Here is a 16,747-nt window from a genome sequence, read left to right on the forward strand (position 1 = left end):
CCGAATGGGTGTGGTGTTGTGTGAATCTCTCCTCCTCCTGTAGGAAATACTGAATGGGTGTGGTGTTGTGTGAGTCCCTCCTCCTCCTGTAGGAAATACCGAATGGGTGTGGTGTTGTATGAATCCCTCCTCCTCCTGTAGGAAATACCGAATGGGTGTGGTGTTGTGTGAATCCCTCCTCCTCCTGTAGGAAATACTGAATGGGTGTGGTGTTGTGTGAGTCTCTCCTCCTCCTGTAGGAAATACTGAGTGGGTGTGGTGTTGTGTGAATCCCTCCTCCTCCTGTAGGAAATACCGAATGGGTGTGGTGTTGTGTGAATCCCTCCTCCTCCTGTAGGAAATACCGAATGGGTGTGGTGTTGTGTGAATCCCTCCTCCTCCTGTAGGAAATACCGAATGGGTGTGGTGTTGTGTGAATCCCTCCTCCTCCTGTAGGAAATACTGAATGGGTGTGGTGTTGTGTGAGTCTCTCCTCCTCCTGTAGGAAATACTGAATGGGTGTGGTGTTGTGTGAATCCTCCTCCTCCTGTAGGAAATACTGAATGGGTGTGGTGTTGTATGAATCCCTCCTCCTCCTGTAGGAAATACCGAATGGGTGTGGTGTTGTGTGAATCCCTCCTCCTCCTGTAGGAAATACTGAATGGGTGTGGTGTTGTGTGAATCCCTCCTCCTCCTGTAGGAAATACCGAATGGGTGTGGTGTTGTGTGAATCCCTCCTCCTCCTGTAGGAAATACTGAATGGGTGTGGTGTTGTGTGAGTCTCTCCTCCTCCTGTAGGAAATACTGAATGGGTGTGGTGTTGTGTGAATCCCTCTCCTCCTGTAGGAAATACTGAATGGGTGTGGTGTTGTGTGAGTCTCTCCTCCTCCTGTAGAAAATACTGAATGGGTGTGGTGTTGTGTGAATCCCTCCTCCTCCTGTAGGAAATACTGAATGGGTGTGGTGTTGTGTGAATCTCTCCTCCTCCTGTAGAAGGACAAGAACTCTAGCAAGAGCTGGCATTTGACATGTTCTTTCTCTTTCTTCCACAGCCATTGTAGTGAGATTTCTGACCAAACGATTCATCTGGGAATATGATCCAACCCTCGGTATGTTACACACTGTGTCCTCACCACCTCCTCCTTCAATATGTTTAGGACCCTGAAAAGGGGACAGCAAGTCTGTGGCACTCTTGTTAAGCCCCTTTTAGCTGTTTTGAAAGCATAATGTTTCATTTGTCGTGCATGAAGCCCTCCTAGAGGCCTGCAGCATGCAGCACATCCTGTTTTGAGCCCTGCAGGACTTTGTGCAGCAATGAAGAAGTTAAATCCACCCTCAGAGGAGAAGCAAATGGGTTCAGTGGGTTGCCTGCTCTCCCATCCAATATGCAACCTTGCCCTACTGGGAGAAAGGGTGATTCCGGCAGCATTTGGGGTGGGACCAACGGGTATGCTGAAGAGAGTGTGACTGTGAAAGCAAACATCTGCACACTGACCAGGGGACGTGTGAGCAGAAAACCTTATCCCATCCCTTTAGCTTCCAATGGTTAGACCAAAGCGGTATTTGTGGGTAAAGAAGGCAGAAACTGTTTATGCAGAAATATGGGTAAAGACTATTCCTAGGCACTTTTTTTTCTGATGTTTTTCAGTGTGTGTGTGTGTGTGTGTGTGTGTGTGTGTGTGTGTGTGTGTGTGTGTTGGGGGTAGTAGTGTCCATGTGTCATAGTGTATGTGTGGAGGACAGAGGACAACAGACAGGCGACAGTTCTCTCTTTCACCATATGGGTTTCAGGGATCAAACGCAGGTTCTTCGGCTTGGTAGAAAGTGCCTTTACCCTCTGAGCCATCTTGCCAGTCCCACAGTTTTGATTTTATGTTTATTGGTGCATATGCCTTATGCATAGTGTTGAGTTTCACACAGGCAATTCCCTGCAGATGTATCATGTATGAGGTTATGTGTGCAGTTCAAAAGGAAGGTTGCCCCCTGCACTGTGCTTGTTTTAGTCACTCATTCCACAAATATTATAACCTGCCCTCTCCATATCTGCCCTGTAGTTCAGGTGCTATAGAGAGACCAGTTAGCAGACTCTGATCTGAGGCAGGGGTGCACTTCCTTATGCACATAGAGGTCAAAGTTTGGGTATCTTTCTCTATTCCTCTCTACTTTGTTTTTTGAGACAGGATCTCTCACTGTACCTGAAGCTTACCACTGCTGCTAGACCAGCTGGCCAGCCCCTGGGATCCTCCTGTCTGGTCCCCCGTCCTCCAGTGCTTGGATTACAGAACTGCACCACTGTGCCTGGATATTTGTATGGGTTCTAGGGATACAATCACAGGTCTACACTTCATCCACTGAGTCAGATTCTGTGGTGGAAGGGAACAAGAAAGGGATAGACACTCCTGTTGCTTTATTTCTTTAGTGTCAACTTTAGAATCTATCTGAAACTTATTTTAGTGAATAGTAGACAGTGAGGACGCAGCAGTTGTTTGTGAATCATTCACCAGAATTCCTGTCTTTGGTTACATTCTGAGGCCATCTTCAGACACCAAGTCATCTGTAGTAGGATGCAGTCTAAACTGCATCCTATGCCATCCTCTTTACTTATTGCTCATCTCTCTTGATTTTCATCAACGTGCTATTTGGCTGTGGTACCATGCTGCCTAAGGACATTTCCCACAGGCCTACGCACTGCGTTGACCATGTCCCCACCAGATTTCCTCTCCTCCTTTTGTTTTTCTGTAAGCACTCCTGTCTCCCGTTAGTTCCTCACTCCTCTGGACATTCTTACCCCTACTTTCATGCCATATCAACCTACACGATTCTATACATCTATATAAAATCCATGGACCACAAGTGAGAAGAAAACATATGGCTCTATCTCTGAGGATGCCTTGGTTTGTTTAATACAGTCCTCTCCAGTTGCATCCATTTTCCTGAAAACGGCATACCTCTGTTCTCCTGGGTGAGCAGAAAGCATCCCATTGTGTATATACACAAGCTATTTGTGTATAGCTTGCTCCCATGACTCAGCCATTGCTGACAGCACTGAGCCCCTCTACAGCTCCATTCTGCATTTTGACAAATGGGAGAGAGCATCTTCCTCCTCCACTCTCTGACAACATTATCTAGGTCAGTTTCAGAGACTGTGACAGCATGGCATGACTGATTGGAACTGACTGAAATCATAAATTATTTTTGAAGCTTCATATTCTATGATATTCAATCTTTTAAACAGGAGTTTGACTTATATCCATTTTTAAGGGTCCTCCTCTGCCTTTGCTTTTAAATAGACTATCACAAGTGACTTTATTAGTAAATACATAATCATACTTATCCAGATTTGTATCTGGATAGAAATATCACCAGATACCTCTATGAAGATGTAAGGAATAATGAAAAGTTATATGCCAAGACAGTAACATTAGCTATTGAATGAGATGAGAATACAAGATAATATTTTCTGATTTTGCTTATCTAAATGTATCTTTGTAACACAAACAGGAAAAGAAACAAGCAAAAAGACCCACATTTGAAATACAATGTGTCTTAGTTAGGGTTTCTATTGCTGTGAAGAGACACCATGACCATGACAACTCTTATAAAGGAAAACATTTAATTGGGTAGCTTACAGTTTCAGAGGTTTAGCGCATTATCATCATGGTGGGAAGTAAGGCAGCAAGCAGGCTTTCTCTTTCTAGAGAAAGAGCTGGGAGTCCTTATACCTTGACCCACAGGCAACAGGAAGTAGACTGTCTCACTGGGTGTGGCTTGAGCATATATGAGACCTCAAAGCCTGCCTCCACAGTAACACACTTCCTCCAACAAGACCACACCTACTCCAATAAGGCCACACCTCCTAATAGTGCCATTCCCTTTGGGTGGCCATTTTCTTTCAAACCACCACACAATACTTTCCTGGCTTAAGTATAAAAAGAAGAATTAAATTTAATATTTTAAATTTCTAAAATTATTTTATAGGCATGCATTATGGAATAATTATCAGTTGGAACATGTAGAAAGTACACTTTGATTAGTAATGTTCTTCCCAGTATATTCTCTGATATTACTTAGGGATTAGGAAGGAGAAAAATAATTATTTCTTGAGAAAAGATGCTTTTAAATACCTTGTTCATCACATTCTTCAGCATGTGTACAAGTATAACAATAGTCTGAGTCTGAGGTGGTTTATTTGGCTGTAAAGATGAACCTGGCTCTAAGAAGGAGCCACTACCCATTGTCTCTCCAGCTGTGAAGGAAGTCCCTCTCATGTTTTTCTCCTTTATGTAAGTCTTATAGTGATTATTTGATACTTTCCACAGTCCATAGGAGTTCAGTTGAAAGCTGCTTGTTCTCCATTCTGTCCACATATCACAACAAAAGATCAAGATTACAAAAAAATGACATTTTTAACTTTCTCTGGCCGTGTTCTAGTAACTAACGTAACTATTTTTAATTAGTCTTTGGTGAAGCCTTTTCCTTTTCTTTTATTCATTCTGAACAGCCACAACTATAAATAGGGATGAGCCTGCCCTGGTTATCTGCAGGCATCCTTCTCTAGGAAGCCCGACACCACACAGTAACCTGCACCGGGCTGCTCAGTGAGGACCCTGGCTGCTAAGCAACCAGAGCCCTTCCTCTACCTTCAGCAGGAACAGGTGCATGACTCACTGGCAGGTGATGCTGTCATTAGCTCACACACTGCAGACTGGGTCTGTGTGGGCGTGTACATTGAAAGCCCGTTAATTTTCTAGCACACAGGAAACCTCAATCCAGTGGATTCAAGAGAAATTAGCATTTCTTGGGCTTAACTTCACACTCCCATAGGGAAAGACTGGATCTCTGTGGAAGTGATGGTTACTTTACAAGTTCCAAAGCAAGTAGCAACCAAGGTAGCTACATTACAAAGCAGAATGGCCTGTTTGTGGAGGAGGAAGAGGAAGTTCAGGAGTTGTCCTCTTGAATTCGGAATTCAGTCCCTTCCTCAGAACTTGAGGAAGTGGGTTTCTTGATTTGTTTGGGACTTTTGTTGTTGTCTTGAGAGAAGCTGGAAACGATGAACACCACCCCACATATTAACAAAATGCAATAGTCACTGCTCTGAAGCAATCCCACAAAGAAAACACTTTGCCCTTTGTGCTAGGTTGGTTTTCTATTGATGTGATAAACGCCGTAACCAAAAGCATCTTGGTGAGGAAAGAGTTTATTTGGCATATGTGTCCCAATCACATTCTACCCTGAGGGAAGCCAGGCAGGAAATCAAGGCAGAAACTTGAAGCATAAACCTTCCCCATGGCTTGCTCAGCTACCTTTCTAATATAGCTTAGGCCCCCCTTTCTAGGGGTGGTACCACCCACAGTAGCCTGGGCCCTCCTGCATCAATTAGCAATCCAAAAAAAATGCCTCACAGACATGCCCATAAGCCAATCTAAAGGAAACAATTCCTCAACTGGAGTTTTCCCCTAGAGCCAACTGGGTTTGTGTCAATTTTACAATGTCTAATCAGCGCACTATTATAGTGGCCAGTGGTTCCAGGCTTCTAGACTTCAGACCCAGTGATTTTCCTATGTGTTTTTTGTTGCTGTTGGGTTTTGTTGAATTTGTTTATGAAAGGATCTTTCATGATGATTCTAATTAGAGGTACAAGCAAGGGATAATGGGTGGGTGAAGGGAACTGTACCTACACCGATTCAAAGTCCCATTTTACAAAGAGGGATTATGTGTGTGTGTGTGTGTGTGTGTGTGTGTGTGTGTGTGTGTGTGTGTGTGTGTGTTGATGGATGTAGTCTCAGAAAATCTCACAATCCTTTATGTGGAATGATTTTCATTTCCCTTAGCTTTTTCTCATCTCATCAGTGGATTCTTTGCCAGATTGAGCCCTGGTTTGTTAATCACACCAGAAACTACCCCTGAAGTTCATCAGATTTTGGATGTGGCCCATTTAATCAGGAAACGACCTTGATGGTAGGAGGAGGATTCTGGCTGCAGACTAAACAGAATCTATAAATGTCTAGTCCCAATCAAGAATTGAATCCCTGCCTTTTAGAGTCATGTTACCCTCAAAGAATGTTGGGAGACACAGAGTGCAGAGGAAGCCTTGTAGCACCACGTACTTGTGTATGTGCCTGTGTGTGTCCCTGCTCATGGGTGCATGGTGGAGGCCTGGAGAGAGCAAAAGAGGGGGTGCTTCTTAATGTATAGTACTGTGTACTGGGACAAAAAAGATGATGCATATTGTGTTTGAACGCAGGGTTGCTGTCCCTGTGCCTGGGAGAAGTTCAGCCAGGAATAGGGGAAGGAGTCAGGAGACATAAGAACCCCCTGGCTCATTGATTCTGTTCTAGGATCCTCTTCCTTGCCTCAGAGGTGCTTCTGCTTGGACAGGCTCAGGCAGAGACAAGTTCTCTCAACCGGGTGCCGAAGCAGAAATGCAAGCACGCCACAGAACTGTTTAGCAACAATACTGCAGGGAAATGGGAGATGGGCATTTGACAAACTGGCCCGGAGAAACCAGACTCCATCCAAGATGGCATGATGGGTTTGCGGTCCGGCCAGAATCCAACTCAGAACAGTTTCCACTCTAGCAGAAAGCCATGTTGCTAACTGCTACTGTTACAGCACCGGCCAGGAGGCCATACCAATGTGTTGAAATAGGCAAAACAGCTTAGTCCAAAACAGCCGAGTGTCCAACCTTGCTAGAGTGTGCAAAATGTACTATTTACAGGAATGTCATGGGATGTTTTTCAAAGGTTGTTTTTATTATTTTTAGTTATCCGTTGGGGAGGCTGGAATGTGCCCATGAGTGCAGGTGCCCATTGAGGCAATAGACATCAGGTTGATCTGGAAAAGAGGTTGTCAGCTGCCTGAAGTAAGGGTTTGGTACCAAATGGGGATACTTTGGAAAAGCAATATCTTCACCACTGTGCTGCCTCCCTCTCCAGGGCCCCGAAGGCATGTTTAAGTCATGTTCCTTCATATATGGGAATCTTAAAGATAATTTTAATATATCTAATTTAATTATGAAACTGGTGTTTGTTTTAGAATATACATTCTTGAATGGCTTTGGCCATAGATCAGTCAACAAGGACTCATGTTACCATTCTTGTTAGTATAAAGAAAATAGAGCATATGTAAAGATTCCAAACACATGTGCATCCTTTGATTGTTTTTTTTGTTTGTTTGTTTGTTTGTTTTTTTAGATTTTTGAGACAAGGTCTCTCTAAATATCCCTGGCTGTCCTGGTATTCACTATGTAGACCAGGCTGGTCTCACCAAACCCAGCTTTCTTTTGAATTTTGAAATGAAGAGCAGAAATTATGTGTTTTGTTAGTTATCTCAGACAAGCTCACAAACTCATACCTAATAGTTTACCTCCTTAGGTAATATTTTCAATGTCTTGCATGTAGAGAAAATGAATTCATAATGAGAGAAGGACACACGAAGTGGGGGAAATGCTCACAACAGTGTGAAAACAGTGCTTATCTTGGATGAAATTGGTTCAGCGCCACCCGCTGCTGTGTCTGCAGCAGACATTCCCTCATTTCCTGCATTTCATCCCTCTCGTTTCAGTTAACAAACAGCCGAAGAACTGCACAAATCCATGCATGTTTCATTCTGTTCCACTCCCCCCTGTGGTGGCCTTCTGCAGTTGAGACCCACAGCCTGTTTATCACGGGAGCCACAAAGAACAATGTCCTTTCCTCTGAGACAGATTGTGGGCCAAAGAGATGGATGAGAGCCCGGGTTTCTGTTTTCCAGGCTGCAGGGCTGATACCAGCCATTTGAAAAGGGGGAGTCAGTACAAAGGCACAGAAGAACAGCCTGGGGGAAGGACCAGAAGGGCGTGGATGCCCAGCATGTGTGCGGCCAGCTGGACTTCTCCTCAGGCCCAAGGACTCAAGAAGAAGAAAGGAAACTAATGGGGAAACACTTGCAAAGCGGTCACTCCTGTAAATGGTGGAGCATTGAGTCACCCAAACTATACCCTCTTGTTTAACTTAAAAGGGGGCAGGCCTGGAACGCTCTGCAGATGATAGTCCACATGTTCTCAATGTGTGGATCATGAGTCCAAGGAGAGGAAGCAGATGCAAAGCACGATTATTCAAGTATATTGAATGTAGTCTCATTCTAAAATAAGAACTTGTAGCTGAAGTTTTCTCCAGTCCTGCCTGGCCCACAGTCAGGACAAATCTCTGTCACCCGCCAGTCCCGCAGCTCCTCAGACCCAACCGAGTAAACACACAGAGACTTATATTACTTATAAACTGTATGGCCATAGCAAGCTTCTAGCTATCTAGTTCTAATATCTTAAATTAACCCATTTCTATAAATCTATACTTTGCCACATGGCTCGTGGCTTACCAGTGTCTTATATGTTGGTGGCGGCTGGCAGCATCTCCTGATTCAGCCTTCCTGTTCCCAGAATTCTCTTCTCTGCTTGTCCCACCTATACTTCCTGCCTGGCTACTGTCCAATCAGCATTTTATTTATACAGGGTGATAAGCAACAACTTTTCCAGAAAGGCTTGAATTATGCAGGTTCCAGTAGATACCATTCACAGTATTGCTGCTGGATGGCTAAGTCTTGCCCATAGCAAGCTTCCTTTCTGCATTTTATGCCTTGGATAGGCACTTGTTTACTGTAAGAAAACAGAAAAGTGGTCCCCAAAGGCTGCAAAAAGTAGTTGATAAGAAAGGAAGGAAGGGAAGGAAGAAGGAAAGAAGAAAGAAGGGAGGGAGGGAGGGGAGGGAGGGAGGTGTGCTGAAGAAATGAAGAGTCAGGTGTGCTGATTTCTGGTCTAGTCCCCAAGAGAGGCAGGCCAGGCTCGTGAACTTGGTTGGTTAGATGTTCCGGTGATCGGTGTGCACAAATACCCAGTTAGTAACTGTATTAGATGTCTTGCCGTCTCTCCATCACCCTCAACAGAAATGTTTTAAGTTCGAATTCTTGGTTTTACGATCAGATACAGAAGGAGCCTAGAATTTTCTTCAAATTGTGTTTTCTTGTCGCTGCCTTTGTACCAGCAGCTGGTGGGATGGGCACCTGTGCCATGCTGTCTTTGAGTTCTGTGCCCGCATCTCTCCGACTCTGTAGAATGGAGTACTTAGCTCACCTTCTCTAGGCCCCACCCCTTTTGTCCTGACATGTTTGTTAATTACACTTGCCTTTGATCTTTACCTCACCATCCTGAAGGGACACATGAGCATCAGCTGGCGTGAACCACAATTCCGGAAGGATTGCTCCTGATGTGGTTTCATTGACTTGTTCTGCCACTGACGTCCTGAATTCAGCTTCACTGAGAAGAAGTTCACCGTTAACTGAGCAACCCCCTTTCATGGGAAGTGTACTGTATTAATCTGCTCCCCTCCCACATCATCAATGTCCTTAAATTTCACTGTAATGGGTACATTCTGTTGGATATTTTTATCTTAAGACCTTCAGTGGCTCTTGTTCCCATAAATTCTCAGTCATTACAACCTCAGCTGTTTCTACAACCCTGGAGATTTTATTCTCTTCGCCAAGGCTTATTTTATAAAGAATAAGATTTATAGATGTGTTATACATATTTCTTATTAAAATTTCCAGTCTTGCTTTCCTTCTTACCAGCTAGTGATGCCTCCTGAGAAAACGCCTCAGTGTGGCCTTCACCAGCTCAGTCAGTCACTCTTGGCTCCTTTGCCTGCCTTGCAGTTTTCAGAGATGGCAGCAGCGGCTGACTGTGGTGGTATTGTGTTCCCCAAATATTGTGCACCCTAATAAACTTATCTGGGGTCAGAGAACAGAACAGCCACAATATTAAACATAGAGGTTAGGCAGTGGTAGCACACGCCTTGAATCCTAGCATTCCAGAGGCAGAGATCGACCTGGATCTCTGTGTTCAAGGCCACACTGGAAACAGCCAAGCATGGTGACTCACTATTTTAATCCCAGGAAGTGATGGCAGGAGGCAGAAAAGTATTTAAGGCATGAGGACGAGGAACTAGAGCTAGTTAAGCTTTCAGGTTTTCGAGAAGCACAGTTCAGCTGAGATCCATTCGGATGAGGACTGAGAGGCTTCCAGTCTGAGGAAACAGGATCAACTGAGGAGTTGGCAAGGTGAGGTGGCTGTGGCTTGTTCTGCTTCTCTGATCTTCCAGCTTTAACCCAATACCTGGCTCCAGGTTTGTTTTTATTAAAAAGACCATTTAAGATTCCTGCTACAGCTGACACTGCTCTGCTCTGGGATTCCATTTACACGATGAGGGATGTATTCAGACTGCCTGGGCTTCTTGTACCTGCTACCTTCTCATCCCTTGGGGTTTGGGGACCACTAAGGACCCAGTAATTGCAGCTGGTACAGAACAGCTGCTATGTCCTGCTTTGATCAGGCAACATGAAGAGGAATCTGCATTATTCCATCCCCTCCATCTGCTCAGAACCTTTATACTTCGGGTTACCGCTCTTCACCGCCACCAAAAACAAGCTCAGCTGCCTCTTACTGTCTCAAGGTCCCGGTAGTTTCACAGCACATGTCCAGCCTGTTACAGTCTAGGGGTCTTGATCAGGTTTGTATTTTCATTTTTTTTTTTTAATCTGTAAGTTAAGGAAATAAAACACCCAGAAGCTCAAGTGTGACAGGAGGCAGTAGGGAAGTTCCCAAACACAGCGGACAGAATCAGGCAGTAAAGAAAAGCTTTTATTAGAGGTGAGGAAACACACACAACACAGCAAACATAGACCAGTTATCCGCAGAGGGGGACTTTTTTTTTTTTTTGGTTTTTCGAGACAGGGTTTCTCTGTGTAGCTTTGCGCCTTTCCTGGGACTCACTTGGTAGTCCAGGCTGGCCTCGAACTCACAGAGATCCGCCTGCCTCTGTCTCCTGAGTGCTGGGATTAAAGGCGTGCGCCACCACCGCCTGGCTTAGAGGGGGACTTTTTAAAAAGCCTTCAAGGGTTTCCCTCCCTAATTCGGGTTAGTTTGTTTGAACAAAGACAGGTCAGGATGGCTGGTGAGCCCACAACTGTTATGTGAACATGTTCTGATCAGTCTGGCTTTGTCAGGTCCATCAGCCAGCGCCAGCCTTTGTTTCAAGCTGCTAGGCTTTTGTCTCGGGTCAGGAGGGTGAGGAGGAAGAAGCAAGCCAGCCTGGAAGTTCACCGTCTCTGTCTGTCTGCCTGTCGTAAACTCTGTCTGTCTAAGTCCCTGTCTCTCAGTCCTATCCACCTCCCTCTAATGTCTGTGATCTTTACAGGGTTGATGTTAGGAAGAGACACAATGGGGTTTTCTGAAACAAACAAAAACCCCTGAATTGTAGGAATATCAAGGCAGAATGTATTTTTGTATGGAAAATGACTTTTAAAATTTTTGGAATGTAGATATCTCATCGAGTTAAAATGGAAAAGAGTGCCAGGGGGCTGGCCTCACAGGAGAACAAGATGCAGCCTTGAGGAGAAGACAGAGGACCAAGGGGGCTGACGGCTGGAGTATGGGGCCTTGTAAAGCCCTGGCGAGCGTGGTGCTGTTTCTTTGTCCTGCCTCTCTTCCCTGGACAGTCCCCCCATCCCCGATGCTACAAAGGCAGAAATACTCTTCCCTTGCCTAATTTCTGACTTCAAGGATCAAATTAATTCTCACATGTGCCTTTTATGCCATCTTCATTCTCTCATTCTTTCAGAGTCAACCTACCGACACCAGGCAACCATCGATGATGAAGTTGTTTCTATGGAGATCCTAGATACCGCTGGTCAGGTGAATATGAATTCAGCCAAGTATTTTCTGCATTAAATAAAAAAGAGATATGTAAGATATGCATAATGTAAAAAAAAGCCAAAGAATTTTTCTGTACATAACTAAAAGCTTATACCTTTCATTATCTCACCACTTTATACATTAATGCATATGTAATTTGATCCTTGTGTAAGTGACCCTGTGCTTCAAGAAGGTACTAGAAATGTTACAAAACTCATAGACCTCCCTCTATATCTGGGGGGATGCCAATGTATTCATGTGTTTTTTATAGCCAAACATGCTTTTGAAATGCTCAAGTGAATTTAAATAAGCATCTCTATTGAAAGGAATTACTAATATCCTCATGTGCAGGCTGAGTCCTTGAGAGAGAGCTCTGGTCTATACAGCATTCCAAGTCTCTATGACCACATTCAGGTTTGTTTATGCCTTTCACACTGCCCTGTGTGGAGATGCTTGCCTGTAAATCTGGCTGGCAAATTTCCTTTGACATTAGTCAGATCAAGTCTTAGAAAGGATTCATAGTCTCAGTTCCCAAATGTAGAAATGACTACAGGGATGATGACTGGGTGGCCAGGCATTTCCATGGTGCTGAGACAATGACCCATGACCTCCAAGAAGACTTGAATTGAAGTGTTTAATCTAAGAAATGCTCCTGAAATTAATGACACCCTATCCTTCTCAGTACTCCTTCTGTATACATGGACCTTCACACAGTATTGAACACACCAAGGGAGGCAGAAGCCTCTAGAAGACAGCTGAGCCTATGAAAACAAAGCTTTTTTCTCTTCTTCCCTCTCATCTTTTTTCTTCTTCCTCCTCCTCCTCTTCTTCCTCTTCCTTTTCCTCCTCTTCCTCTTCCTCCTCGGTCTCTCTTCCCACACACAATGTCTTGCCATCTCACCACATAGCCCAGGCTGGCCTTGAACATGATATCCTCTCACTCCTGCCTCCCAAGCACTAGGACCGCAGGTGTGTGTACTTCCAGACCCAGCAAGCCACACCTTTCAACAGTGCAGGTTTTCTCAGGAAGGAGTAGTCACCCCTCTGAGGGTCACTGCAGGAGAATTTTCATCATTACTACTACCACCATACAGCACAAATTAGGGCATTGGGATGTGTGGGTGGGGATCCTAATTTCCAGCTTAAGCAGTGTACTTTATACAACATGTCATGTTTTTTTTTTCTGTCCCTAGGGTTTCCAATTGTCTATAATCAGAACAGAGAGGATATTAAAACAAATGGGGGTGGGTTGTACTTACTTTCCAACTACTGAAGAAAATAAGCTCGACCAGGAAAACAGCCAAGACATTTAATGACAAGCAGATATGAGGAGGTGTAATTAAGGGATTAGTATGGTAATCGCAGTGTACGCATTGGGGTTAGGCCCAGGTCTCCTGATTGCGGGTCTTTCTTTGCCCACAGGAAGACACCATCCAGAGGGAAGGGCACATGCGCTGGGGTGAAGGCTTCGTGCTGGTCTACGATATCACTGATCGAGGGAGCTTTGAAGAAGTGCTGCCACTCAAGAACATCTTAGATGAAGTCAAAAAGCCCAAAAACGTAACTCTCATCTTGGTCGGAAACAAAGCCGACTTGGACCACTCCAGACAAGTGAGTACCGAAGAAGGGGAGAAGCTGGCTACAGAACTGGCCTGTGCATTTTACGAATGCTCTGCCTGCACGGGAGAAGGGAACATCACCGAGGTATTCTATGAGCTCTGTCGAGAGGTGCGCCGCAGGAGGATGGTGCAGGGCAAGACGCGGCGACGCAGCTCCACCACACACGTCAAGCAAGCGATTAACAAGATGCTCACCAAAATCAGTAGTTAGAAGCCCTGCCAAGATGTGCTGAAAATTGAGAAGTCTTTCCTGGCTCTTCTTTTGCCCTTCCAAACATGAGCAAAATATTCCACTCTTATTCTGACTTTGGGAAATGTCGGGATTTCTCATGGTTCCTGGTCTGCTATATGCTGGGAAGTTCTCCAGTGTCCTCTCAGTCCTGATGCTGTAACCGTCTCCCCCTTTCCTGCTTGCGTAGGATCCGTGCTAATATAGTTTGAAAATGTAACCACCAAAGATACTGAAGTGGCGGGGTTCACGGAAGCTAATTTTAGGCCTACCTGCCTTGCTTTAATAAGTTGAAGTCTTTTCAAAGACGTTTTAAGATTCTGTTTCTTATGGAATACTACAAAGGTCACCATAAAATTTTGTGGTGTCTAGTGAGAACTTGAGAAGGGTAGTTGCGTGATTGGAACAGGAATAGAACTCTAGTTCCCATCTGAAGTAAGGACTTTAAAAAAAATGTTATCTTACTTACATTGTACAGTTTTTCTTTAACCCTTTATTTCATTTTTAGGTTGAAATGTTATCACTGATTTTTGTTCTGTAATGTAATTGCCCATTTCAATTCAAGTTGGTTCTCTCAATGATCTCTATCTGTCCTTACACTCCCAATTCTATTATAATTTCCTTAACAACAACAACAACAACAACAAAACAAGACCCACAATTCACATCCTGCTGATAAAAAAAAAAAAAAAAAAAAAAAACCAAGAGCAGGAATCTTTGTACCAAAGCTTGACTTCGCTGCATGTTAGTAGAGGAATTAGAGTTAGAGACACCTGGTTTGTGTATTACTCTATTAACAGTAGCAGGAAGATAATCCTCTAAATAAGACAATTATGATGCCTAGTTAGTCCTCATTGGAAACCAAGGCTGAATCCCACGCAGGCAGCAGAGTCAACCTCTGATTCAATAAGTTGGCCACATGCTTTCTTACCCTTTTAACCTTTGGCTAAGGTTAATTCTCTTAGAAGAATTGGGGAAAAGAATGGGTGATTCAAATCATTATCCCTGAACGAGCATATACGTAATGTGGAAGCTCAGCTGGTAAAAGGAACTCTGTGACTGCCAAGAGGTTATGGCCCTTTTCTCCATTTCCTGCCCCACATATTAATATTTGGGCACTTTATTTTAGAAGAAAATATATATCTTTTACATATGTATGTATTTATATGTATACATATAAGTGTGTATAAAATTTGTAAGCATTGGAGGCTTTAATTCACCAATGTATTTGAACAACCTGGTGTAACTGACTTCGTTTTATGTGACTATAATAAAAAGTATAATTTTCAAAATCTGTCGGAATTCTTTGGGACTAGCTTGTAAGTTTAGGGGAGGCTTGGGAAGCAATTGAATTGCAGAATGAAAAGTCAGTGAACCCAATTCAAAGAGAAATTAGCTCCTGCTAATAATAATAGCTGCTACTTTTAGAATACTCAGGGTTACTTGGGGTACTTTGTTCATTTTCTCCCCAAATCGTCACAATTATCCTAAACAGTGCTGTGATAACCATGGTAGAGGTACAGATATTGGGCCAGACAAGAGAGAAAATGATGCTACTAAGTCTACGTTGGTGTTTAGAGGGTAGAGAGGAAGTGATGTCACCAAGCCTATCTTGGTGTTTATAGGGCAAATCCAGAACACTAACTAGAGAAAGTCAAACTCTGTGGTCCACACTGTAGCCCACTGGGCAGTTCTTAGCCTTGGCTGCAAGAGTGAAGACACAAAATGAAGTGATTAAGGGAAAATGCCTTCTTCATTCTCTTGTTCATCTATTCACTGCGTATTTGTTTATATATGCCAAATACATAATTTTATATAGCCCACTTGATGGTGCATGACCCGAACTTAAGGAACACATTAGAATAATCAAACAAAGATGGCAAAAGTCTTCTCAGCAGTGGAAACAGCTTGGAATGAAAATATGGAGACATGAATATTATGGTGAATGCAGAGTCCACAAGGAGTTCAGAGGGCCACATATTATCATTTTTAGAGGAAGAGGGGATAGGAAAGGTGAAGGAAAGAATTAAAAGTGTGCAAAGAGTAGGAAGCAAGAAAGAAGTCAAAAACTCATATTCAGCAAGCATACCTGCTGAAACTGAAGTGAGTAAATGCCAGGGCGGTCGTTTCCATTTGGACAATCCAAAGGGAAAGGAAACAGGGACAGTTATTGGTCAGAACTTCTAGGTCCAGTCTCTTTCATCCTCACATATCTTTGCTAGGAAATGTAGCTCAGACAATCCCCACTAAAACCTACTCTTAAGGCAGTGAAAACATGAATGTCATTCTCGAGTCAAAAATTAAGAAAGTTGGAGCTGGAGAGATGGCTCAGCAGTTAAGATCACCTGCTGCTCTTGCAGAGGACCTGGGTCTGGTCCCCAACACCCACATGAAGGTTTACAACTGACTGTAATTCCAGTTCCCGGAATCCAAATCCCTCTTCTGCTCTCCAGGGGCACTACACATATGTTGTGCACATACATGCCACCAGGCAAGTATGAAACACATGGAATAAAATAAATAAAACAAAAGTAAGGAAGTCAAACGCACGGTCGGTGCAGTAACTGTGATAGACATGGGCAGTAAATCCAGGCAAACATAAAAAGTCCATCTTTTAATTAAAGACCATGTGAGTACACCACTGGAACTCCTCTCATATTCCAAGCTTCTCCACAAAGAAAGATTACAGACTAATGCTACCAGTTGTCTGAAAGGTTAGCTTCATTTTGATGACGCTAGTGATGTAAGCTTCATTTACTAGTAAGGATGATTTTCCACATCAAATGATGCCATTCGTGTAGCCACAGGGGGTGACAAGAGCCCTATTTATTTTTGCATTTCACACTACTAGGAAGAACCAGAGAAAGTATATGTAATAACAATTTTACTGACGTTGAGTAATGAGCAATCAGGTGCTAGTGTTCCTGAATGAAGAAGACTCTCAAGGTAAATGCCTGTGACTGCTCCAACTTAATGTCAAGTAACTGACTGCAGAAAAACAAACAAACAAACAAACAAAAAACAGAGTATGGCTTCCGACGATAGAATAGATCCTAGGAGCTCGCTGATATAAAAATCAGAACTGGAGGAGGCCAAGTTCATCAGAATCTGTGGCCCAAGAGAGATGCTAAAGATTGACAGGCAGACTCAGCCTGAAATAAAAAGTGAAGAAGGTGTCACCGGTTACTTTCCTCA

General features: G+C 43.6%; 1 protein-coding gene across 2 annotated transcripts in view; it reads left to right on the top strand.

Moving 5' to 3' along the window:
- The window catches only part of Rerg (RAS like estrogen regulated growth inhibitor), a 118,508-nt gene extending 103,664 nt beyond the window's left edge, over nt 1-14,844 (top strand). For both annotated transcript variants that reach the window (XM_037204045.1, XM_028872178.2), the window contains exons 3-5: nt 1,032-1,088; nt 11,631-11,704; nt 13,127-14,844. In XM_037204045.1, coding sequence (XP_037059940.1) covers nt 1,032-1,088; nt 11,631-11,704; nt 13,127-13,534 — 539 coding nt within the window. In that variant the 3' untranslated portion in view covers nt 13,535-14,844. The remainder of the gene's footprint in view (nt 1-1,031; nt 1,089-11,630; nt 11,705-13,126) is intronic.
- Nucleotides 14,845-16,747: the final 1,903 nt, after the last annotated feature.

Source organism: Peromyscus leucopus, chromosome 3, assembly GCF_004664715.2.
Source record: "Peromyscus leucopus breed LL Stock chromosome 3, UCI_PerLeu_2.1, whole genome shotgun sequence".
NCBI lineage: Eukaryota > Metazoa > Chordata > Mammalia > Rodentia > Cricetidae > Peromyscus > Peromyscus leucopus.